Below are 27,630 nucleotides of genomic sequence, written 5' to 3' on the forward strand. Positions count from 1 at the left end.
AAAAGCTGCAGGACAAAATAACAACAGAGGATTGTCCGGTCTTGTAAGGAATCAATAAATGTGAAACTTGAGAGGATGTAGGAAGGTCCCAAGGTGGGATTGTATTTCAGAATTTCATTGGTAGCAGCATCTGAGGTCACATGGGGAAGGGGAAATTTATTTTTAATATCTTTGCTCTCCATGAAATCTCAATAAAGCTCTTTTGCTACCATGTACCATTTGGCTTTAACATCTCATGCTTTTTTCTCTTTTTCTCTTTACAGTAGAATGATGCACTTAATATTTGATATGTGAAAGAAATGTGATCTTTTCCTAACTAAGGTGGTAATGAATTAAGTCTGTTATTTTCAGCAGATCAGTTACACCTCAGGAAATATGATCATGAGTGACAAAGTTCAATTTCCTTATTTCTACCGGACTGTCCCCAGTGAGCTGTACCTCTGTGCTGGGATAGTCAAATTATTGAAGCATTTTGGCTGGACCTGGGTCGGTATCATTGTATGCAATGATGAAAACAGTCTGAGGGCTGTGCAGATCCTGAGAAAAGGGATTGAGCAGAACGGCGGTTGTATTGAATTCATAGAAACCATCAAACATTTTGGTTCTTTAGGGCATCAAAATTTGTATAAAACCTATCATACTGTCCAAACATCTTCAACTAAAGTGATTATTTTGTATTGTAATAGAAGCTACATGGAGTTTATAAAACAAACAATCATTTGGGAAGTATCAGGAAAGGTTTGGATCATCACAGCTGAATCATTCTTTTTCATGCCTTTGTACCAAACTGATAGGAGAAATTACTTTGCTTTCACTGTGGCAAAAAAGAATATTCCAAGTTTTCACAAATTTGTCCGTGAGGTGAATCCTGTTGTGTTTCCAAATGATTCTTTCTTAGAGATGTGGTGGAAGGACCTGTGTAATGACCAGTGCCCCGAGAGCATTCAAAGAACCTGCAGTAATAATGAAACATCCTCTTACCTCATACACTGTGATGTCATAAACTCTGGGGACAGTTATAATGTATACAATGCTGTGTATGCCCTGGCACATGCACTGCACGACATGGTCACTTCTACATTAGATAACACCAAATGGGGTGGAGAAAGTGAGAGATTTATAGATTTTTTCCCATGGAAGGTAATATCCTATGTTAGAAGAATGTTATTTTCAGAAAGGAGTAATGGTATATTAGTGTGCACTGACATTAAAAGCAGATTAAACTCCAATAAAAAATGCCATATAAACAACAAATCTTTTATAATTTCTATATTTTAAGCCTTGTGTTCCAGTTTCCAGTTTGTTTGGTTTGCTTTACATCAAGAACCTCATTTATATTTTTTATTTATACTTTTATTGTTTTTACATATAACTTATTGGCAGTTTTTGAGATATTATTCATTATTTATGAGACATTTTTCAATATGGGAGCTTAGGGGTCCTTTTATAAAGACACGCTAAGCGTTTTAGCATGCGCTAGCCACGCGCTAAACGCTAACATCTCCTCCTTAACTGTTGACTCCTTTTCTCGACACATTCAGTCTTCTATTCCTCTACCACTGGTCCTTTTCCATAGAAGAGGTAGACTGAGCTGTGTCACTTATGGCATGTGACAAAACAACTTCAAATTTGACCACTATTAAGGCAGATTTTTCTGAATATGCTACTGTGTGATCTATCAGCCTTGGAACCTCCACTGAATACTGTGACATGACCCTTACCTCCCTTAAAATGTGGTAGGTGTGGTGGAAGAGAAGTTACAACTACAAGAAAAAGGCACTTGTGATCTAGCAAATGTCCTTATTCATGCTCCTAGTTTCCACCCCCTTTGACACCACCTCTTTGACTTCCTATCATTCCTAGCCATACCTATCATTCCCCCTCCATATCCTTGTTTACTTTCCAATCTCTTATCCTTGTTCTGACCTGCATAGACCTACTTATGAGCTCTAGAAGTCCTCAGTCCTTTCTCTCCCCCATCCCCAATACCCCAAATCCCTTTTCAAATCTAAATTACATTACATTAGTGACTTCTATTCCACTTATACCTTGCAGTTCTAGGCGGATTAAAGAAGAAGATAACTGGACATTTCCAGAAAAGGTTACAGGAAACGATGCTAATTACATGGTTGAGCGATTGCTTGGAAAATTACAGGATTGGGAACAATAAGGAAATGTTTTAGTGTTCCTTGATAAATTTTCTGAATAGCAGGGTTTAAATTTCCCTTCGGAATATTTTGTAGTCGGACGTAGTTGTCAGTATGTTTGAGAGATGGTGGTCTATTTTCATTGCTCGCGTTGCTAGCAGGCTGTCGTAAATGACAAGGCACTACCTGTTTGTGTTTCTGACCTTCCTGTGTGGCAAGATCAGTTCCTAGACTACTATTTCAGTATTTCTTCATTGCAAATCTTTCAATGACATCTTGCAAGATTCTGCCCCTGTCTCTCTTCTAATGTTTTTTTCCAGTCAATGTTGCAAGAATTCTAGCCTTAGGGCTAGATTCACTAACCTGCCCAATCGTGACCGATCTGTGTCCGATCCGGGCAGGTCCAATGGATTCTGCAACAACTAATATTCAAATGGGGGCGATCAGAGGAATGCCCCCATCTGCTGGCATGGATTGCTAGTGTGCAATCCCGACACATGCGCAGATCATCTGTAGATGGTCTGCACATGCATCTAAGACCCGTCAAAGCTGCAACTTTTTTTTTAAACTTTACTTTTTAGCCCACCGAGCCCAAGGTTTTAACCCATTTTAAATCCATAGGTTAAACTCACGGGCTCGCTGTGCGGGGAAGGGCAGGAGAGATTCGGGCAGTGATTCAGGGAAGAGCAGGATGGCAATCAGGTGAGATTTGGGGCAGCAGAGAGCAGGGCATGCAGAGAGCAGGGCAGAGAGCAGGGCTTCAACGGAGCTGGAGAGTCGGAAAGGACATTTGCGACTGGTCCCCAGCACTCACTTCTTGGGTTGATCGGCCAGCCCAGTTGGATCGGGAAATTTGTTTTGTGAATCGCGTCCCTGCATACTTTGCATGCTGTTCCTATTTGCATGCACGGATTAGATTCGGATTGGCAGAGAGATAAGTGAATCAGGCTGGAGTAAAATTGGGTCGCAAAGGGGTCGCAAACCGATTGGTATACAATTGGTTTGCTTAGTGAATCTAGCCCATTGATCCTCTTCTCTTATCATGTTGAACCGGCAAGAACTCCTTATCTTAGCAATTGTCATCATGCTGAGATCATGATGTGAAAGAGATCACCAGTCTTGGAGACAAACACAGTCTCTGGCTTGCTGAGTTGTAGACTGCCATGCTTTGTTCTTAAGCAAGCACCATTGCTCATATGTTCATTCTAGTCTACTTTGGCAGTTTGGTGGGTCTGTTATTGGGATCCTTGATGACTGATGAGTAATGATTTCATCATAGTGGGTGATATGGAATGGAGGTATACATTAACGGGTCCTTTTACTAAGGTGCGGTAGCCAATTTAGCACACGCTAAACGCTAACGCATCCATAGACTATAATGGGCGCATTGAAGTTAAGCACACGCTAATTCAATTAATTAATGAATGCTAAATCGCTTTGTAAAAGAGGGGGTAAGTTTATTGTTCCCCTTTAGTTTATAAAACATTGACCACCTAATTCAGTTCACAACTGCCCTTATTCAAGAATGCCTGAATTGGATTCCATAATTATTACTTTTTGATGCCTTCAGGACTTCAGTGCTGTTGAGCTGCTGGTATATATTCACCAATTTAACTGATGTTACCTGAAATGTTTCTTCATATATGGAAACAGAATTATTGGTTAGAAAGTCATTTTTACAAACTTCAACAATAAACTCCACTCTACTAATGCTGACTGAAAATGAAAGCATATCTGTAAAATCAAAGCAGATCATATGTGCTTGAAGATAGGTGTAACTCTGCAGTTAGCTTCACTAATAAAATTGTTTCTCCTATTAGCTTCATCATAACCTGAAGAACCTCCACTTTAAGAACGTTCTAGATGAGGAAATCTTTTGGGATGAGAATGGTGATCTTGCCATTGGATATAATATTGTGAACACAATCTACCTACCTGATGGTACAAGGAGGAATGAAATTGTTGGAAATTATAACCCTTATGCTCCACCAGGGAAAGAATTTATGATCTATGAGGAAATGATCATGTGGGAGAGCTCACTCACCGAGGTCAGATTTAAATGATATAAAACGAAGATGGAAAACCCTGAACCACGCACACGTTGAAAGAGATTCAGTAAATGACACTCAACATTAGACACCAGAAAGATCCAGCCTAAACCAGCATATTTGCACCCTTTATAGAATAATGCTTTGAGTAAATTCTCATGCCCAACTTTGGGTGTGAGGACTTCTGCCTGCCAAAACCTGTGGTAAATCCTTGCACCTAACTAATGGTACAAAAGTTTAAGTATTATATAAAGTAGTGCCTAAATTTTGGGAATTCCCTGATCCACTCATGCCCCTTCCATGGATTTATCTTCTTTTGAGTTTCAAGTTATAAAAGTTAAGGGCCCATTTTATAGAATAGGGCATAACCAAGCTATAACTCATAACTATTGCCAATTAAATGTTAATTGATTAGATTCCATGTGCATCCTTCAGATATCAAGATAAATTTCTGTTACATGATTACATAAATGGCCAAAATATATTCATTTGGCAAGGCAAGCAGTTTTAACCAAAAAATACCAAGTGTACATGAATGAAATTCTCATTGGGAATAGGTATTAGCTTAATGATGAAAGAAACAAGGTCCTTATATAGTAAGCAACCAAAGGTGAGGGCAAAATAAATTTTACTCCATTAAAATGTCATCATGTCATATCCATTATCAGTTTTGGAAGTAGAAAAGTAGGCTACAGTGACATCACCTAAAAGTCCTATTCTGATACCTCGGCAGTGTTGTTCAAAATACTTTGTCAAAGTATGAAGGTAAATCAAAAGTAAAGGTAAAACACATTTGATGGCTTTAATAGAAGTCACATTGAACGTATCACTTTCCACATAGTCCCCATGCAAGACAACACAATCCCTCTGGTCACCACTACCTGTCACTCACTCTCAGGCTACCTCTATAGGTTATCAGGCTGCTTCCTGTGGGGTCCTCTTACAGCTCCCAGTACTATTTACTGATCTCTCTGCCGGTTGCCACTGGCTCCTCCAGTCACCCCCCAGTCCCCTTCAGTCTTTGTGGGGCCACTGCTGGTCCCTTGTTCCCTAGCCTTTTGGGCATCCACCAGTCTTGGATGCTTTTCATTGGTCCCTACTCCAGTCATCAAGTCTGGGGTACACTGCTGGTCACCCCCAAACTCTACTGGTCCCTCCAGCTACTTCACTCCTCAGCTGATCACCATCAGGCTTCCTCACTGGTCAATTCCACCAGCCAGTCAGCCAGGACTTCACTGGTACACTGGTCATTCATCAGACTCTCTGGTCACTGGCCATTCTCTGAGGACTAGTCCCTCAGGCACTCTTTTGCTGAGAACTCTCCTAGTCTGTCAGATGCTCTCTCTCTCTCTGCTGGTCATCATGCTTGAGTGTCCTCCAATCACTCCAAGCTCTAACAGGTAGGTTAGTAGAGGGCAGGGTCTCTTTTTCTCTTTCTCTGCATTTCTGCTGTACCTTGCCCCCTCTCAGCACTTGTAAGCACTGGACATTTCCTCTACTGCACAGGATCTCCTGTCAGCACTGGTCAGTACTGGTATTGAGAGCTTCCTGGGAATTAGGTCAAAGCCAGCTTTCCTCCTCCCGAGGGTCACCCAGGCTCATGATGGAATTCTTGTTCTTCCCAGCTCACTGCTCTAGAACTGTCCTTTTCAGCACCTTACGTCACTCCAGGTAAATGGATAGCTACCAGCACCCATTACAAGATCTTATGCAAATGAGCTCCACACACCACTGTTCAGGCTCCCTCTGCTGGCTTGTGACAGGAACCTCATCCTGTCACACTCCAAAAGCTTTCTCTCAGTATTTGCCAGAAGTCCCTGGAGACACATCCTTGGTGCGAGAGGATATTGCCTCCCCTGGTGGACAGGACTTAGCTACAGGATTATTTCCTACTTCACCAGGGTGATGCTCTCCTACTAGGAGACCTCTTTCCTCCAAGGCAGCATAGAGGCTACCAGACTAAAGGTGAAACTTCTCTACAATATCACTATAGGTCTCTTCTATGTACTTCTCTGTCTCCCTCAGCTCCTCCAAGTCTGCTACTCTAACATGAAGAGAACATACTCATTCTCTGAGAGCTATGAGTTCTTTGCAGCAAGCATACACATATAACTTATCGCCAACTGGGAGAAAATCATACATGTGACACAGTGCAAAAGAGTGGATAGCACCACTCTTGTTGATGGATTACTGGCTCCATCTTACTATTGAACTGATTAATTAATCAAACCTTATTAAGATACTAGGAATATATTAGACTAGTATAAAGAGAGTTCATCGTGTGATGCATGGGGATGGGCCTAAGGCCCTGATTGGCTCAGGTGCCTTGGGCTCCTCCCTTGGGTGGGTCCTGAGGCACCTGAGCCAATGAGGGAGTAGCCTAAGGAAGTCCCTGATTGGCCATTGTTTTGCCAAAGTGAAAACAATAATTGTTTAATATAATACTTTTTGAGTAAAAAGTAAAAGTACTGCAACTACAATTAATGCATTTACTGTTAATATTTTTATCCATAACTTTATCGCTCTACCATCCATTTTACTTTAGTAAAAGTAAATTTTGTAAAGGACTTTCACTCATACAAGTGTGTTTGTGAATCATTATTAAACCAGCATGGTTAAAAGATGTTCAAGAACTGAATAGGCAGGAAGTGGATTGCTCAGTCTGAGTAAAACATTCCTTCAAATCAGGCCAGGCTGCAATGTTACCAATGTCTTTTGACTGGGTCTACAGATGTTGATTAAGGGAATTTCTGTCACCATCATCATCATCATCATTGTCATGATGATCTACCGTGTTTTCCCAAAAATTAGACACTGGCTTATAATAATTTTGGGCCCAAAAAAGGCATTAGGTCTTATTTTCAGGGTAGGTCTTATTTTTTTAATGTACAATGATCATTTCTCCCTTCCTTTCCTCCACCCCAATTTTTCCTATTTCCTTTCTCTCCCCACAAGTGCAGCATCTTTACTCCCCTTTTCTTTCTCTCTCCCTCACATCCACCTGTGCAGTAGAACCCTTGCAGCTTCTATCTCTCCCTCCAATCCCTTGTGCATCAGAACCCTTGAAGCTTCTATCCCTCCCTTCCTCCCATCCCCCATGCAGCATCTTTCTATCCCTTCCATCCCATCACTGCCTCAGGGCACCCCCCTCCCCTCATCCTCCTCATTGACCCTTTCATAAGAACATAAGAACATAAGCAGTGCCTCCGCCGGGTCAGACCATAGGTCCATCCTGCCCAGCAGTCCGCTCCCGCGGCGGCCCAAACAGGTCACGACCTGTCTGAATAACCAGAAGGGGCCCCCTTGCCACCTTGGTTTCCCATTGAAGTCCTATCTTCCCATCGAAGTCCTAACCCTCCGGTCTTGCACATTCACGACTTGGTTGGGTTTCCATACTTATTACCTGGTTAGCTTTCTATACTTGTATTACATCCCAGCACCTCTCTCAGTATCCCACGATCCCTTTATCCCTCAGGAATCCGTCCAATCCCTGTTTGAATCCCTGTACTGTACTCTGCCTGATCACTTCCTTCGGTAGCGCATTCCAAGTGTCCACGACCCTTTGGGTGAAAAAAAACTTCCTTGCATTTGTTTTGAACCTATCTCCCTTCAGTTTCTCCGAATGCCCCCTCGTACCTGTTGTCCCCTTCAGTCTGAAGAATCTGTCCCTATCCACCCTCTCTATGCCCCTCATGATCTTGAAGGTCTCTATCATATCTCCCCTGAGCCTCCTCTTTTCCAGAGAGAAGGGCCCCAGCCTATCCAACCTCTCGGCGTATGGGCAGTGTTCCAGCCCTTTTACCAGTTTCGTTGCTCTCCTTTGGACTCTCTCAAGTACCGCCATGTCCTTCTTGAGGTGTGGCGACCAATACTGAACGCAGTATTCCAGATGTGGACGCACCATCGCTCGATACAATGGCATGATGACTTCCCGCGTCCTGGTTGTTATGCCCCTCTTTATGATGCCCAGCATCCTGTTGGCTTTTTTCGAGGCTGCTGCGCACTGCGCAGATGGCTTCAGTGATGCATCCACCAGCACACCCAAGTCTCTCTCTAGACTGCTGTCTCCCAGCAATGCCCCCCCCCAATTTGTAGTTGAACAACGGGTTCTTTTTCCCTATATGCATGACCTTGCATTTTTCCACATTAAAGCGCATTTGCCATTTGTTTGCCCAGTCTTCCAGCTTGTCCAGGTCCCTTTGCAGGTCCTCACACTCCTCCCTGGATCTAACTCTGCCGCACAGTTTGGTATCGTCTGCAAATTTTATAACCTCGCACTTTGCCTCCTTTTCCAGGTCATTCATAAATATGTTGAAGAGTGACGGCCCCAGCACTGATCCCTGTGGCACACCGCTCGTGACTCCCCGCCAGTCAGAATATTGTCCCTTTACTCCGACCCTCTGCAGTCTACCCGACAACCAGTGCTTAATCCATCTGTGCACATCCCCTCCCACCCCGTGGTTCCACAGCTTCCTAAGCAGCCTTTCATGTGGCACCTTGTCGAAAGCCTTTTGAAAATCGAGGTAAATGATGTCTATGGGTTCCCCATTGTCCACCCGACTGCTTATTCCCTCAAAGAAGTACAAAAGGTTCGTTAAGCATGACCTTCCCTTACAGAATCCGTGCTGGCTTGTTCTCAGTAGGCCATTTCTCTCGATGTGCTCTCAAATACCATCCTTGATCATAGCTTCCACCATCTTCCCTATAATTGAAGTCAGGCTCACCGGCCTGTAGTTGCCGGGGTCACCCCTCGATCCCTTCTTGAAGATAGGTGTGACATTCGCCAGTTTCCAGTCCTCTGGTACCTCTCCAGTTTTCAAGGATAGGTTGCAAACATGCTGGATTGTGCCCGCTATTTCTTGTTTTAGTTCCTTCAGAACCCTTGGGTGGATCCCGTCTGGGCCCGGCGATTTGCCGCATTTTAACCTGTCTATCTGTTTGAGGACATCCTCCTTACTTACCTCTATGTGTTCCAATTTTTCAGCCTGTTCCCCACTTATGAGCTCCTCTGAATCCGGTATGTTAGATGTGTCTTCTCTCGTGAAAACCGACGAGAAGAACGTGTTCAACCTCTCAGCTACCTCTTTATCCTCCTTAATCACTCCCTTCTTATCCCCATCGTCCAACGGCCCCACCTCCTCTCTCGCTCCATCTCTCCCTCCCATCTGAACCCCGACCACGAGACCGAAATACCTGATAACAAATGGCAGCATCAGCAGCACAAGCTGCAGTGTGGCCTCCTTACGCCCGGGCTTTCCTCTGCTGCATTGCTGATGACATCATCAGTGAGGCGGCAGAGGAATACTGGGTGTGAGAAGGCCACGATGAAGCCTGTGCTGCTGACACTGCCGTTTGTTACCAGGTATTTCTGTCTCGCGTTCAGGGTTCAGATGGGAGGCAGAGATGGACGGGTCAGTGGGGGGTGGGAGAGTGCACAACGGGGGGGGGGCGGGGGGAAGTGCTGCTGCCAGCGACAAGATCTTATTTTTTGGGAAACACGGTACATTTGAAGCAGTGATGGGCTAATCCATCTCTTACATCTTCATCTTCATCATTGTACAATCCAATTTCAGAGAAGGGTTTCACATAGTTGCAATCATCTGACTGCAAAATCTGTTTGAATATCTTTGAGAACTGATATAAGAACACCAAGGGGTCCTTTTACATAGGTGCGTTAGCTATTTTAGTGCACGCTAAATCTACGCACATGCTAAATACTAACACGTCCATAGACTAATATGCACACGTTAGCATTCAGCATGCACGTAGATTTAGCGTATGCTAAAACGCTTAGTGCGCCTTTGTAAAAGGACTCCCTTTTGGGAACCCTTCAGTTTTAAGACCAGACAAGCTGACTTCTCTAAGTGGACAGTCACCCCAATGTAAAATTTTCCATTGGGTGACTAAATATCTGATCTTATAGAGACATACGTGTTACCTGCAGAGCAAACAAAAGAACTATAAGGCAGAGATGTCCACAGCCAAAGTCCAGATCAACTAAAACAGTCTTTATTGATGACAGCAAATCTAGGTGCCAAAGTAAAAAAAAACAACAAATCACTGAAGATACAAGTACACACTTTTGATCACTAGGGGGCTCATAATCGAAAGAGAAAAACATCCAAAAACCGGCATAAGTTGGCACTTGGACGAACATTTCTCAAAAACGTCCAAGTGCCGATAATAAAAACGGGTTTTGGATGTAATTCTAAATGACCTAGGCCTTCCTAGTGCCGCTGAATGACCAAAGCGTTTCGGGAGGTGTGTCGAGGGCGGGACGTGGGCCAGCTTAGACTTAGTTGTACAGCATGTATAACCGAAAGTTTTATAACAGCCTAGATGGACAAAAACCCACCTAAAGACACCAGAAAAGCACTGCAAACACATAAAACAGACCCCCACACATTACCCCAATGATCACCAACCCCCCCACACCCATAAAAATTTTAATCATAACTTTAAAATTCTGCCTAAAGACCATCACCTGGCATAGGAAAGCCTAGTCATGCTGCACAGAGGCATCTTAAACTGTCTTGGGTGTGGGTTAGGGACCCATGCCCATAAGCCCCTGTAATCACTGCATTGATATTGAAACATGTGCACTCCCCTATACACCCCCAAAACCCTTTTATACTGGCATATACGTGGCTCCTGCAGCCATAAGGGCTATTGGGGTGGTAGATAAGTGGATCTAGGGGATTTTGGAGGTGGTTTGAGGGCTCACCGTAACTTATAAGGGAGCTTTAGGAAGGAGAAGCCATGGCACCCTTTTTGTGAAGTTCACAGCAATACCCTGTAAGGTACCCCACTGTTTAGGTGGCATGTCTGGGTGTGCAGTCCATCACTTTGCAGACCCCTCCCACGTCCAACAGGGTTTGTTCTAGGCGTTTTGGACTTGGACGGAAAGTTGGACGAAAATGTGGTATAAAGATGGACGATTTAGTAGCTTGGACGATCAGATCGGCAGGACATATAATTAGATGATTTTCGAAACAAAAAAATTTGGACGTATCTTTCGAAAATGTGTCTTAAGCTCTTTTTAACTTTGGATGACTTGCGAGATGGATGTAAATGGACTTAGATGTCCCTTTCGATTATGCCCCTCCACCTGTTTATCTTTGTTCAACATTTTCAGCGTTTTCACCATTTGTTGATGTTTTATAATAAGACTGTTACAAAATAGACTCTTGACAAAGGCTATTTTATCTGAAACACTGCCAGTGTTGAGTCTACGTTTGCTGTCATCAATTGCTGTGGCAAATACATTTGCTGCTATCAATAAAGCCTATTTTGGTTGATCCATAGTCTGTTATTAAGACATGGGGGAAGGCTCTGCTTACCTTGGATCGGTAGCATGAAATGTTGCTACTCTTTGAGTTATGGCAATGTACTAGTGACCTGGATTAGCCACCATGAGAACGGGCTACTGTGCTTGATGGACCATTGGTCTGACTCAGTAAGGCTATTCTTATGTTCTTATGACTTTGGCTGTAGACATCTCTGCCTTATGACTCTTTTGTTTGCTCTGGTGTTTCCATTGTAAAGGTTCCCTTTTGGCTTTTTCTTCAGTGAAACCAAGAACTGCAACCAGTTCCAACTTTGTCTCCAAAGTAACCCAGCTTATCACTCTTCATCTGGAGACCAACAACCAGTTCAAACTATTAAGGGTGACCTGCACAGGAACATTGCTCAAGATATTCCCCAAACAACCTGAATGACTGATTTCAAGTCAAACTTATTTCATTTTATCTTTATTTCATATCAAAACGTAGCTCATATTCATCCCTATATTCTGCTGAGTAGCTTGTTAAGAATAAAACTTATTGTGTAAAACCTACTCAGGCTTAGGCAAAAAAGTAACACTCCAGGATTTTCTCAAGTTTATTAAAATTTGATATTCTACCTTATCAGTATTCAAAGCGATTCTCCAAAAATTATAACAATTACATGAAAGCATCAAATGGGGAAAAGAACACAACCAAGGACAAAAAACGTAAAATTGAGACATACAAAAAGGACCTTGACTAATTGGCAAAGGAGGAAGAGGGAAGGACTACAAAAAATGTAAAGGAAAGAACAAAAAAAGGAAAAAAAAATGGAAGGAAGGGAGGGAAGGGAAAACGCAGAGGTCAGCCAGAATGGCTGGACTAGTGTAGGCTTAAAACATCCTGAAAAGGACGATCATGCTTCAAAAGCGCCTTTAAAAAGAAATGTTTTTAAACTGGATTTGAAGTTATGTATGGATGTGATCTCTCTTATGCGGTTCGGAGACAAGTTCCAAAGTGAAGGGGCAGTGACAGAAAAAAATGTTGGTTCTCATGATATTGATGTGCCTTAGTGAAGGGATTGAGATTTTGATTAGAAGATCGAAGAGAACACTGAGAGGAATGAAGAATCAAAAGTCTGTTAATAAATTCAGGCTGGCCTGCTACTCTAGTTTTGAATATCAACAACATGATCTTGCAAATGATACGATGTTTAATAGGAAGCCAATCTGCTTTAAACAGAAGAGGCATGACGTGATCGAATTTCCTTGCATTGAAAATGATTTTTATAGCAGTATTTTGGACTCTTTGTAATTGCCTAATTTCTTTCTTGGTAATTCCTTTATATAGGGCATTACTATAGTTCAGACAAGAGATAACTAAAGAATGGATAAGGGTATTTAATGAAGAATTGTCAAGCAACTTGGCAAGAGAGCATATCATATGAAGACGGTAGAAACATTTCTGAACAACAGAGCTAATATGATCATGAAAAGATAAATTTCCCATCGAAAGTGACCCCAAGTAGCTTAATGGTCCGGACAGACTGAATTGGGATGGACTTAAATCCAATAGGCGAGGGTAAAGCTAAGCCGTCCCTAATAGGGAAAACTATAGATTTTATTTTGTTAATGTTCAGCGATAACATGTTGGAATAGAGTAATTCCAAAAGCAGTCCAATAGAATAGACAACTTAGAAAAATTGATGGTAGAAGTGAAGATTTCCACTAATTTACAAATGAAGGAAAAGTGTCTGTTTTTTAGGAAAATGGAAAATCTGGAGAATGCAAATAGAAATTTAAACCTTCGAATTTTAAACTTTCCTGTCTCCAAATTTCAAACACCAAGAGATTTATTTCATTCTTTCTTAAAATCAATATTGAAATTTACTGAAAATAATATGCCACCATTACAAAAGTTGTATTACTTGAATATTCCTAAAGAGGATAAAGACAAAAGAACAGCACCAGGAGATTTGGATCTCACTGGTATGTTGGAAACATCTGAACAAGAAGAAATATTATCTAGAGCTACCTTATTGGTAACCTTCATTTTTCTTCAGGATAAGGAGGGAATTCTTTGTCTATTCTACAGGACTGATAATGTGGAATTTCATGGATTCAAAATTTCAATGTTTCCTGATGTTTCAAAATGGATGCAAGCCAGACGGAAGAAATTCCTGTTTTTTTGTCAGTTAACTTTGAGTTTGGGAGCAACTTTTCAGTTACGTTTTCCTTGTAAATGCTGCATTACCTCTCAGGGTATTAGATATATATTTTATGAACCTGATCAGTTGAACTTTTTTCTTGAGGGTAAAGCAGCTGGAAGACCTTCAGAGGCTTCCATGGAGTCTCTCAACCAGGCAATTAGTTAAGAATCCAATTGTACTCGGTAATGTGATTTAATTTTGAATTATTCCTAAAAACCAACTTCCCTTGGAGGTGATGGATTCTCTCTCCCCCATATTGTGGACTTTGATTTGGTTATTAATGTGGAATTATTTCATAATTTGTTTTATTTGTTTCTTATTTCAATTGTTTATTTCTAGTTAAATTGTTGTTTAACAATGTAATAGTATAAATAAATAAAGGGAAAAAAACATGTTGGAATAGAGCCAATTACTTATTTTCTCTAATTTTTGATTGAAAATTGAAATGTCATCTGGTTTGTCAAGATTAATTGGGTGGGCGAAATGAATATCATCAGCATATGCAAAAACAGAAAAACCAATGGACTGCTCTAGGGTAATTAATGGGACCAGGAAAATGTTGAATAGAAGTGGGGAGAGTATTGAGCCTTGTGGAATGCCAAATTCATTTAGAAACATATCTGAGGAAGAGCCATTGAAAGAAACTGGATGAACGTTCTTTGAAATATGAGATGAACCAATCTAAAACTTGATCAGAAATGCCTATTTCTTGAAGATGCTGAATTAATAAACGATGGTCTACAGTATTGTGTCAAATGCTGATGATAAGTCCAAAGACATAAGCATGACTGATTTATGGTGGTCCAGATGGTAGATAATATTGGTAGTCAAGCCTATAAGTGAAAATTCTGTAGAGTGATGTTTACAGAAACCTGCTTGGTTTGGATGAAGAACATTAGTATTTTCCATGAAGTCAGAGATTTGGGTGAATACCACCTTCTCTGTAATTCAGATTTTATTTTTTAATCCTTAGAAACCTCCACAGTCCACATGTTGCCCGAGTTGCCTTACTGGGTTCAGAAAATTAGCCAGAGAAGGAAAGCCCATCTGCTGCTATGAATGCATCCCCTGTCCAGAGGGAGAGGTCTCCATCCACACTGGTGAGCAATTTTATGTTATAATGTGTCATGATCTTGGGCACTTTTTATTTACTATCAGGCTTATATTCAGTCATCATTGAAGATCCAACATAGACCAGTAAATAGATTTTCATTCCTGCCTGGTTTTAAGAAAGGTTTGGACAAATTCCTGGAGGAAAAGTCCATAGTCTGTTATTAAGACATGGGCCACCATGAGAATGGGCTACTCTTAATTTCTTAAAAATTTAACCAAAATTGAGAAGGTCCTGATCTGGACACCTCACTTGCAATCTCAGTGGTCTATGTAAAATGGGTTTTCAAATGCCCTAGTGGAATACCCTATGTCTATTCTACCACTTGCAAAACTAATCACACTGCTATTGTGTAAGATGTAAGAAATTTTTGTAAAACATACATACATAGTAAATGACTGCAGATAAAGACCTGAACAGTCTGCCAAATAATTAAATGCATTATAAATTTATGATTAAAATAAATTGCATATTTTTCTTTGATATTTCTGGACCATTGACTGTAGAAGTCCACCCAGTACTGTCTTTATGTTATTATTTAATTTTCTATACTGTTCTTCCAAGGGATCTCAGAATGGTTTACATGAATTTATTGAGGAACTCAAGCATTTTCCCTGTCTGTCCTTGTGGGCTCACAATCTATCTAATGTACCTTAGGCAATGGGGGATCAGGTGACACATCCAGTGTTACAATGAGCAGCATGGGTTTGAACCCACAACCTCAGGGTACAAAGGCTGTAGCTGCAACTACTTTGCCACAATCTCAAACATAGCATGGTAAACATTGTCTGACAAAATGGCAAAATATAGTTAACAAGGCATGGTAGAAACATAATATGACAAAATATGGTATGGTGAGACACCATGGTGAGCATAGTTTGGCAAAACAAAGTACAGTAAACACAGTATTACAAAGTATGGCTAATATAATATGATACAACTTGGAAAAAATGGTAGAACAAACTTGCATGATGAAAGGAAGCATGGAAGATCTAATGTAATCTAAACTGCCATTTGTGCGTCCAATCTTTCATGAGCTGGGTTGAGCCCATGTGCCTAAGGCCTCACCCACAGGAGGGGCCTAAGGCATCTGGGCCAATTCCGGTTGGCCCAAATGCCTAAGGCCCCTCCTGTGGGCAGGCCTTGAGGCGCCTGGGTCAATCAGGCCCTAATGCCTGCCATTCTGAGGATGGTGGACCTGCCGGACATACGGGCTTGGGACCTGTCCATCCGTCCAACTTGTTTTAAGGTAAGGGGGTGTCAGGAAGGGGGGTGGTGTTGCATGGGGTTCTCTTGGGTCGGTGGGCCGATCGGGGGTTCGGGGGGCCGATCATGGGGGGGTGCATCGAAGGCAGGAGGGCCTGGGATCACTCCTGCCCATATCTTAGTGGGAGTGGGGGTAGGGGGTTTCGGTGGGACAGGAGGGCGCGGGCCACCTTCTGCCCTGATTGGGTCGGGCGGGTGGGGTTTCAGAAGGGAAGGAGGGCTTGAGCTCCCTCCTGCCCTGATATGTCAGAGAGGTCTCCCGGGCAGGAGGGCTTGGGCTCCCTTCTGCCCCAGCCAATCGCGGGGCTGCATCAGGGCAGGAGGGATTGAACTCCCTCCTGCCCGATCTTGTTGGGGGGAATCGCGGCAGGGGAGATGAGCCATCTTTCCTGCCACTATGGTTGCGGTGGGGGGTGGGTAGGTTGCTGGGCTGCTGAGCAGATCGCAGCACCCGCCATCAGCTCAGCAGCCCCTTTTTCGGCACTTATACCTGTTTTGACTTGGTCTAAGTCAAAACATATAAGTGCCGAATAGGCAACCTGCCTAAACTTTTGGTTATACCTGCTGTATGCCTTTGTCTAGGTCGGCCCACCTCCCGCCCATTCCCCTCCTCTAAAAATGCTTCTTTCTGCTCTATGCGTTTAGAGGCAGGGGAAAGGCCTAAGAAGGTTTTAGATATTTCTAAAACCAGCTTTGGTTATGGGTGCTTGGACAGTCAGGCTTTTTGATCATCCAAGTACCCATTTAGGCCACTTTTTAGACATTTTTCTTTTTTGATTATGATCCCCTTAGGCTATAGAGCTAGAACCTAAACCTGAGAGTTGAAATTAGCTAAATGCACCTTGTCTTGTCTCTAACATGATTGTATCCTTATATATTTCATCCCACCTATACTTGTTACCGCTGAAAATTATGTTCTTTCTTATCTTAAATGATATATGTAGAACTGTAATGCACTTAGAAACTTACTGTTTGCGTGGAATATAAATCCTTCAAATAAATACATTTTTGGGCTCCTTTACCTTTGTTCCAACGTTATTGCAATCATTTTCTGGTTTGAGCATTTTTATTTATGCATTGAGGGGCTTTGTCTTCAATGCATTTCAAATGTAAGTAGTTCTCAGATGATTATATTTGCAGTTAGCTCATTGTTACTTGTTTAATGTTTCTATGGTCTATCATTTTGAAACATGTTTTTATAATAAAAAGTGTTCATTTGCTGTCATATAACTGATGCTATTTATGACATAATAGGAGAATATTTTTTCATTGTCAGATATGGACACCTGTACAAAATGCCCAGAGGAACAATGGCCCAATAAGAAGAGAGATTCCTGCATCCCAAAAGTGATAACATTCCTATCTTATGAAGAACCTGTGGGGTTAACGTTGACTTTCATCTGTCTTTTCTTATTTCTCATTAATACTATTATTTTGGGGATCTTCATTCATTACAAAGATACCCCGATAGTCAAAGCCAACAACCGGGAACTCAGTTACATTCTCCTCATCTCCCTCATGCTCTGTTTCCTCTGCTCTTTGCTATTCATTTGCCATCCTGATAAATTGACTTGTATTCTCCGACAGACTGCCTTTGGGATCATATTCTCCATCGCTCTCTCCTCCATATTGGCAAAGACAATCACTGTAGTCCTGGCCTTTCATGCCACCAAGCCTGGAAGCAAGCTCCGGAAGTGGATGGGTACCAGGATCTCAGTTTCTATAGTCCTTTCCTGTTCCTTTATTCAAACTGCTGTGTGTTTTGCCTGGTTGTTCATTGCTCCCCCATTCCCATATCTTAATATGAGATCAGAAATTGGAACAATAGTAAGTGAATGTAATGAAGGTTCAATAGTTGCATTTTACTGTGTTCTGGGTTACCTGGGCTTCTTGGCTGGCATCAGCTTCATCGTAGCTTTCCTAGCAAGGAATCTACCTGACAGGTTCAATGAGGCCAAGTACATCACTTTCAGCATGCTGGTGTTTTGCAATGTCTGGATCTCTTTCATCCCAACATATTTGAGCACCAAGGGCAAATATATGGTAGCGGTTGAAGTATTTGCTGTCCTGGCCTCTAGTGCTGGACTCTTGGGCTGCATCTTTTTCCCTAAGTGCTATATTATTCTGCTGAGACCTGAAAGGAACAGTAGAAAATGCCTATGAAAAAATTAAGGGGTCCTTTTATCAAGCCGCGCTAGCGGGGTTAGTGCATCGGACATTTCGTCATGTGCTAACCCCCGCGAGCGGATAAAAAACTAATGCCTGCTCAATGCAGGCGTTAGCGGCTAGCTCGGCAGGTGGTTTAACATGCGGTATTACGCGCGTTAAACCCCTACCACAGCTTGATAAAAGGACCCCTAAATTATTAATATTTGTGCAAAAGATGGATTAATTTAATTTTGTTATAGGCATCAGTTATTGGACATGTCAAAGGTAAATGTCCTTTTTATACCTAGAAACTTTATCATTGGTTGAGGTCATACCAAATTTCATTATTTTATTATAAACAAACTTTACACAGGTTCCAAATGCAATTGTCTAGATACTTTTGAACAATTCTTAAATTTTTAAATTTTTGAGAATTTTTTAAAATTTTTTCTCTTGAATAGGAGGGGAAGACCTCAGAAGCCTGCACCATCAAGAATATCGATTCTCTAATGATCATTCAGCAGGACAGGTTTTTAATCATAGGTCTCACGCGCCCCTCCACACCGGTTAACAGCTTAATACTCTGATTGTATATTTAAATACTTTGCTCATTTAGACCGGTGAAAAAATGAAATGCACTTATCTGTGGTTAGGGATAAGAGCCCGACGGGACCCGTTTCGCCACACTCTAGGCTTCGTCGGGGGACTTTTTTTGAAAGCTGTGAAACAACACAGAACAAAAAGACAAGCGCTGTAACATTCCATATAAACAATTGTCTTCATTTTTATACGAAATAGTACTCACTGTGTTCAGTTTAGACAAACACTTCAAAAAATGGCGCCGGTGGCGCTAAGACGCCACACCGGCGTATTTCTAAGCAAAGCGTGATGACGTCACTCTGCACGTCCACAAAGTTAAAGCACATCAGAAAGTTCAAGCACATCTAGAGGACTTCAAAAGAAAGAGTGCCAGCCAATATTGCTATTCAAACCCACTGGTTTCATCGAATTGAGTTGAAACGTCCATCTAGCTTCTCTCTGAAGGAGTTTAACATGCCGATCACCTCCCCGATCATTCTTCCTTTCTTTATCAATGCACATACATCTGAGTTGTTGAAAATCATGAGCAAATTCAAGGCAATGTTCCACGATCGGGGCACTAATTTTCTTCAATTTAAGATTAGATCTATGCTCACACATCCGTATGCGAAACGGACGGATGGTCTTGCCTATGTACACTTTAGCACAGGGACACACAATGGCATACACCACAAAATCAGAATTGCAAGTGAAGTTGTGCTGTAGATAATATTTTTTGTTGTCAACAGGATTAATGAAAATCCGACCTTGCATTGTCAAGGCACAGATACTACACGAGCCACACTGCACAAAACCTTGAGGAGACGAGATGTGCTCAATGGTGCTCCTACGATACATGGAAGGGCAGAGGAAGTCTTTAAGATTTTTGTCGCGGGTATACGCGATCCTCAAAGGTACATCCTGAAAAACAGGTAAAGTTTGAATTATCTTCCAATTCTTCTTCAAGATGTTTACCGGTATGCCCCCATGTGATGTGAACCGCATGACACAGGTCTGCACACTCTCCTCATTCGCATTCAATGCCTTATTCTGTAGCAGGAAATCCCGATTGTAGTACTTTGCTCGTCTTTGAGCCATTCGTAAAACACTCAATGGATAGCCACGACAACTTAGTTTCTCACTGAACACCTTTGCTTGCTCTTTATATTTCTTCCTGGTCGAGCAGTTCCTCTTGATCCGGAGGAATTGAGAAAAAGGTAGATTATTTCTCAGTGTCAAAGGATGACAGCTGGTATATTCCAAAAATGTGTTTCTATCTGTCGGTTTCACATGTAAATCCGTGGCAAAAGAATCTTCAAGTTGAATGACGGTCACGTCCAAATAGACCACTGAAGACCAAGAAGAATGCAATGTGAATTTAATATTTTCATCACGAGAGTCCAACCACTCGTGAAAGTGATGTAGTTCTTGCTCTGTGCCGCACCACAGCATAAAAACATCATTGATGTATCGAAACCAATGAAAAATGTGTTTACAAGGGCCCCTTTTACAAAGCAGTGGTAGCGATGCTGCTGTGGAATTGAATGGACGTCGGTGGATTAATATCAATATCAAATTTAAGGGCCTGTTTTACAAAGCCACGCAGTAACGGCCTCGAAGCCCATAGAGATTTAAAGTACTTTGGAGCGGTTGCCACGCAGCAGCTGCTAATGTGGCTTTGTAAAACAGGCTGTAAGTAAATATTATGATCATTAATAAAGTTTTTGATGATACATTTTATTGGAATGCATTTATATATGTGCAAATTATTAAAATTTACACACACGAAAGGTGTAGAAATTTATAAACATAATAATAAATGCGCTGCCATATTTGGACAGAATGAACATCCATTAAATATTTTTTTACTTTTTTCTTTTTTCACTTTTTTTTGCAAAAAATTTTTTTGCCATTTTTTTAATTTGCCAAATTTATTTTTACAAAAATTTTTTTTTTTTTGCAAAAATAGTTTTTTGCAAAATTATTTTAAAAAAATGTACAAGCAGAAGGATTGAATGACGATCTAGCAAATCATCAAAAAAAGCCATTGAAGAATACTGCACCTTTCTGAAGATCCTAAAAGCTGCTGAAATTTTATGTTGAAAGATTAATGAAATTGCATATAGTGAGAAAACTATCTTAAACTTAAGCGGCATTTTTGAGTGGGATTAGCACTTGGACTTTTTATAGTAAATAATCAAACATTTTACTAAATTGTGTGAATCAAAGAGAAGAAAATCCAAAAGTCACTAGGATATCACATGATGCATGGTACGAAAACTGCCACCTCTTGCATGCTGCATACGGCGAAAAAAAGGTGGCAGTTTTTGTACTATTGACTTTTGGATTTTCTTCTCTTGGATTCACACACAGATTTGTGAGAATCCTGAAGCAGGCTATTTGGGCCGAAACATACACATGTCGAGTCCATATTTATTGAATTAATGAATAAAGAATTTTGTGAAATATCCAGAGTTCACCAGTCTTTGGACTTATCCATTCCATCGTGTCTGAGTATTGGTTTTGTGGATTTGACTCTACTGTGTTTTTTTGTCAGTATCATTGCATGCATTGATGAAAACAGTCTGAGGGCTGTGCAGATCCTGAGAGAAGGGATTGAGCAGAACCGAGGTTGCATTGAATTCATAGAAACATTCAAACATTCTTTTGTGCCTCAAAATATGAGTAAAATTTACCATACTATCCATACATCTTCAATTAAAGTGATTATTTTGTATTGTGACAGATACTACACAAACATTATAACAAATTCAATCCTTTGGAAAGCACCTAGAAAGGTCTGGATCATCACAGCTGAACCATTCTTTTCCTTTCCCTTGTACCAATCTGATAGGAGAAATTACTTGTTTTCAATGTGGCAAAAAAGAATATTCCAAGTTTTCACAAATTTGTCCGTGAGGTGAATCCTGTTGTGTTTCCAAATGATTCTTTCTTAGAGATGAGGTGGAAGGAGCTGTGCAATAACTGGAGTCCCGAGAGTATCCAAAGACCCTGCAGCAATGATGAAATAATTGACTACCTCATACACTGTGACATCATAAACTCTGGGGACAGTTATAATGTATACAATGCAGTGTATGCCCTGGCACACACGCTGCACGACATGGTCACTTCTATATCATATGACAGAAAGTGGAGTGGGGAAAATGAGAGATTTTTAAATGTTTTCCATAGAAGGTAATATCCTATGTTAGAGGAATGTTATTTTTTTTTAAGTTCCAATCTGTTTTTTTATTATAAATCACACATATACAGGAAATATACATCAACTTGTACAGTTTACAAAGGCCATGATGAGTCTGAATATCTGTTTAGCAACCAAGTCAGAAAACTGCTAGTAAATTAAATTATGCATATTGAAAGTATCATAAAGATTGAATATAAACGTCAATGGGAGCCCAAAGAGATTGTGTCAATGATTTTTGTCTATGTGGCATTTTTTCAGCTGCAAACAGTTCAAATCTTTTATATAGGCACAAGGAGTTCCACCAGAAGGGAAAATTCAGGCAAGACGCTGACTTCCAATTTTGAAGGACATGTTGAATGCCTACTGAAATCATAATGTCAATCAGCTTATCTTCACATAGACTGGATTTAAAGCATGGGTGAAGGGAACGTTTAATAATAATATCAAAGGACAAATCAGCAGTACATTTAGTGATATGACATATAAAGGACCAAATCTGCAACCAGAAAGGTTTAATTAGTGGACAAGAGAATAACATGTGACTAAGCGTTCCTTGTGATTGTAAACAATGCCAGCAATTATCATCACTAGAGAGATTAGCTTTTTTCTTTTTATAAGGAGTCCATATCGTTCTCCACATTACAAAAAGAAGAGATTGAGACATACTAGCTGATAATAAAGGTCTGTTAATTTTTGACCATAATCTACACCATTCTGTATCAGTCATCGCATCAGATAAATCTATTGACCATTTATTTATAATGGCCGGGGATGATGTAAAATAAAAATCTCTTAAGATGTTATAATAAAATGACATAGCTCTTCCAATCTCTATAGTCGTAGTACTCCACATATACATGGATGATGTATCAGATAAGTGTAAATCAGATAGTAGTGTAGAGAGTATTGACCATTGATGTTTCTTAGTTGAAAGAGATGGAAAGGACTCACAGAATTCAGAGAAGGGCAGTAGAACAGACCCCTTAAAAAGGTCCTTGGCTTGCCACACCCCTGCATCTTTCCATTTTTTCAAGTTTAGACGACATTTTGTTTAATTTCACTGACTTATTGTTCCAGATGGTCATATCCATATGCGAGAAAATGGAGTGTACTGCCACTTTATCAATAGCACGCAGTGCATTATGGGTCGCTGAAAGAGAGGATAGTTCTTAAGACATTTAGGCATAGTCATAGTAGGTAGAGCATATATAGGAATTGGTTTACTAATGGAAACTTCCAAGTTTAGCCAGGAAGGGAGTAATAAAGGATCATCTGACGCTCTATATGTTATCCAGTAGGACCCATATTTGGCTAAGGAGGCTAAATGATATTTATAAAAATCAGGAAAATTTATCTCCCCTTGGAATTTTGTTGCTCTCAATTTGCTATTTTAGGTCTTTTATGTTGCCAGATAAAAGAAGTTAATTGGCTATCAATCCATTTGTACAATTGTGGTTTACCTAAGTTTGGAAGCATGATAAGTTTAAATAAAATTTGTGGAGCTAAAGTCATTTTAATTGCGGAAATACGACCCCACCAGGAAATATATAATGGAGACCATTGTGTTAAGGTATTATTTATCATTTCTTTCAATTTCGTGATATTGAAATCCATAACCACCTCCGTGTCTTTATGGACATATAAACCTAGATATTTTATTGGCGATGTGGACCATGTGAATGAAAACTTTTTTATGTCCGAGTAGGAAGCGCACTCATTGAGCGGGAAAATAACAGATTTGCTCCAGTTTACTTTATATCCTGAGAAAGACGAGTAAATTTCCATTAGAGGGATGAGTGCTGACAGGGAGTCTTGAGGATTTTTAAGAAATAGCATAATATCATCTGCTGAAATTTTAACTTCATGGGGTGTTGAATGAATTCCTTGTATGAAAGGAGATTGTCTGATTGCAGATATTAAGGGTTCCAACGAAAGATTAAAAAGGAGGGGCGAAAGAGGACAGCCCTGCCTTGTTCCCCTATGTAAAGGAATTGGATTAGAGAGTGAGTTATTGACTAGAAGTCTAGAGTGTGGCTTCCAATATAATGCGCGTATCCAAGCCACAAAATTCTCACCAAAATGAAACCACTGAAGAACCTGTAGTAGGAATTGCCATTCGACTCTATCGAATGCCTTTTCAGCGTCTATTGCAAGTCCCACCACAGGTTCCGTTAACATTTTAGCACAGCCAGAAACATTGTGGAAAATGCGCAGATTGTCTCCTATATATCGTTGTTTAATAAATCCAACTTGGTCAGGAGCTATGAGTAGATGAATTACTTTATTTATTCGATTAGCTAAAATTTTTGCAAGTATTTTATAATCCGAATTGAGTAAAGATATTGGTCTATAATTACCCACTTTAGTGGGATCTCTGTCTGGTTTAGGGAATATAATTATGTTAGCTTCCGTGAAATTACGTTGTAAATCAGGATTGGAATGTATGTAGTTAAAATAATGTAGTAGATGGGGGCTGAGTTGAGTGGAAAAAACTTTGTAAAATTCACTAGTAATGCCATCCGGGCCTGGAGATTTATTAGATGCGAGCGTTTGGATAGTGGATTGGATTTCCTGCACTGTTATCTGACTCTCTAGTTCCTCTTTAAGATGGGATGGCAAAGTTGGATGAGTAATTGTATTTAAGTATTTTGTTATTTCATCAGGTGATGAATCTGATTCCGATTGGAATAATTTGGAGTAAAATTTTTCAAACTCCGTACTAATACCTAGTGAATCAGTAATGGAATGATTGTGGGAATCAGTGATAGAGGAGATATGATGTGTCTCGTTTTTCTTTTTCAAATACCGAGCAAGGGCCTTACCCATCTTGTTACCTCCAATATAATGCCCAGATTTTAACATGAAAATATCATTGTTAGCTAAGGCAGACGCAATATTATTATATTCATATTTCTTTTTCATAAGTTGGGCATGTGAAATCATGTCGGTAGGATCAGAAAAATATTGGGATTCAAGGTTGGATATATCAGATTCGAGGGCAGTCAATCGGATATTGGATTGTTTACGTTTCCAAGTCATTAGACTAATGAGTTCACCTCGTAACGTAGCTTTGTAAGATTCCCAGATAGTGGCTTGTGACATGGAAGGGTCCGAATTGGTGATGAAAAAATTAGTGGTAAATTATTTTAATTTAGTAACGATGGAATCATCAGATAAAACACTATTGTTAAGTCTCCAGTTACGCTTGTTACATGGCAACGAGGACATTGTTAGAATTAGAGAAATTGGAGCATGATCTGATATAATTATGGAATGGTTAATAGCTTCGAAGATGTTTGATGAGAAGAAAGAGGAAATTAAAAAATAGTCTAATATGGCGTAGGTATTGTGGGGGGCTGAAAAGTGTGTATATTCACGTTCTTTTGGATGCAGGGTTCTCCAGGGATCTATTAGATAAAAATTTTTAATAAGGGTTTTAATTTCTACGAGAGTCTTAGACTTGGACGGTCTGCATTTGGATGTTCTGTCTAAAAGGAGGTCTAGAGGTTGATTGTGATCTCCCCCTATAATAATAGATGCATTCGGATATTTCAGCAAAATATTTTGTATGGAGCGGTAGAAATCAGGGATGTCAGACACAGGGGCATAAATATTTAGGAATAATATAGATCTATTATGTAGAGTCATATATACTAAACACCATCTACCTTCTGAGTCTGATTCGGTAGCAATGATGGAGTACTGAAGAGACGATTTGAAGTAAATCGAGACTCCATTTTTTTTCCTCAATGCAGGAGAAAAAAAGGGAGTAGAAAATCCTGGAATCATAGTTTTTGCACTATCAGCATATGAGAGGTGCGTTTCCTGGAACATAATAACATCTGGCTTGAGTGAACGCAGATAATTGGTCACCTTCTTACGTTTAATGCAATGATTCAGACCATTGACGTTAAAGGATAAAATATGTAAATTAGTCATAGGACAGCAGATAAGCAACACACATTAGTTCAAGTAGAAAAAGCAAATTGTCATGAAATAAGCACATACACCCAAAAAATTCTGTGACACACACAAGACTTACTTAAACTTATGGCTGAAGTACAAGTTCATATATCCATAGAGAACTACAACCGATCTCAAGTGCTCACAGGCTAAAAGTCCGATGTATATTTCAGACTAATAACCCAATTGTGAGCTATCATTAATCTTATCTGTTCTCTTTTTCTGAGTTCTTTTCCTCAAGTTTTTTTATGTTTAGATTTTTAAATATATTAAATTATTATCAATCAGTTTAACTTATTTCTTATAAACCAGTTTCAAGCGCTGGACTTCGGTCTTCCTTTAGGTAATAACCAATGTATCCCTTTCAAGACTAAACTTTATGAAGAACATTAACTTCATGAAAATAGGGTACTTGGCTTTATAGCATAGTTTCACAGACTACGACGGAAGATCTCCGTTTCGTTCTTATATAGTTCTCTAAGAGCTTCTTCAGGAAACCACCAGCATTCATACTAAAAGGAAACAAAAATTCTATTTAAAACCTAAAAATTTTTCTTTTAGCTTGCACTCTAATACGAACGCACTAAGGCGAAGCTACAGGCCCTAAAATTTAAGACCAAAAATTCACATTAAATCTACCATATCTTGGCACAAAAAATTAGTACAAGACAAAGGCTGCTCTTTAAATCCTATATTGCAGCACACCGCAAGAAACACAGTATCTTAAATCTAAGACCATTAATAAGGCATAGAAACGCTTAGTAAGTTACCTTTAGGAGCTGATGGAATCATAAGGACACACACCAGGAACAACCTGGACCTCTGAATGCAAATTGCAAAAGGACCTCTAGGGATATTGCCTCTCGATTTTATCGCCGGCTTAAATGTCCGCCCAAGCCCAGTTCAAAATATATGAGAGCGTCTGACGTCATATCCGGTATCGTCAGAGCTCAGCGGGCGATTACTTCAATAAACAACGGAGCCCATTTAAATGGAAAGTAACTTAAAACAGATCTACCATATTTGACACATTCATAAGAGCAAGGCCATATATACTTATAAGGCTCAATCAGTCATATCCCGCAACAAACATACTAGCCGACCCAACATTCTATACAAAAGGAAAACCACATTCTACTCATCAAAAAAATACTTGCCAGTTTATGGCAATATTCAGATCTGAGCAGAAATGGATTGATTGTTTGCACTGTATACAACCATACGGTCTGATTATTATTATTACTACTCTTATTATTATTACTATTATGATTATTACTCTCATTAGTAACTTAGCCCACCTACTCGAAGTCACAATACTCCCCACAGAAAATGAATCTTGTGCTACAGACAGATCCTGGTCCTAATTCCCTAAGATTCATTGGACCGAATTCAACAAACTCTACAATAAGTACAGCCACGCATCCTGTGAACTCAACCACTGCCCGTCATATCTCCTGTCATCAGTAAGAACTAAGTTCCATACCTTACTCCTACACTGGATACAATCCATGCTCAGAGATTGCATTTTCCCAAATGACCTCAGCGAAATCATTATCACCCCAATCTTAAAAGACCCAAAAGTACCAACAGACCTCTCATCCAACTACAGACCAATCGCCTCAATACATCTATATATCAAACTAACAGAAGGTTTAGTAGCCAAATTCCTCACCAACTATCTCAAGG

General features: G+C 40.2%; 1 protein-coding gene across 1 annotated transcript; it reads left to right on the forward strand.

Annotated features, from left to right (window-relative positions):
• The first annotated feature begins 693 nt into the window (after nt 1–693).
• On the forward strand, nt 694–18,209 carry LOC117346287 (vomeronasal type-2 receptor 26-like). Its single transcript, XM_033915688.1, has 4 exons — nt 694–1,140; nt 3,968–4,195; nt 14,643–14,769; nt 17,323–18,209. The coding sequence occupies exons 1-4, from the start codon at nt 694–696 to the stop codon at nt 18,207–18,209; spliced, it is 1,689 nt and encodes a 562-aa protein (XP_033771579.1).
• The last annotated feature ends 9,421 nt before the right edge of the window (nt 18,210–27,630 follow it).

The sequence above is a fragment of the Geotrypetes seraphini genome, chromosome 12 (assembly GCF_902459505.1).
Source record: "Geotrypetes seraphini chromosome 12, aGeoSer1.1, whole genome shotgun sequence".
NCBI lineage: Eukaryota > Metazoa > Chordata > Amphibia > Gymnophiona > Dermophiidae > Geotrypetes > Geotrypetes seraphini.

Excerpts from the sequence above, each read along its gene's own strand:
- LOC117346287 (XM_033915688.1), top strand. The coding sequence starts at position 694 with ATGGAGTTTATAAAACAAACAATCATTTGGGAAGTATCAGGAAAGGTT. Across the intron at positions 4,196-14,642 it reads GGGAGAGCTCACTCACCGAG|AAACCTCCACAGTCCACATG; the intron begins GTCAGATTTAAA and ends TTTAATCCTTAG. Across the intron at positions 14,770-17,322 it reads AGAGGTCTCCATCCACACTG|ATATGGACACCTGTACAAAA; the intron begins GTGAGCAATTTT and ends TTTCATTGTCAG.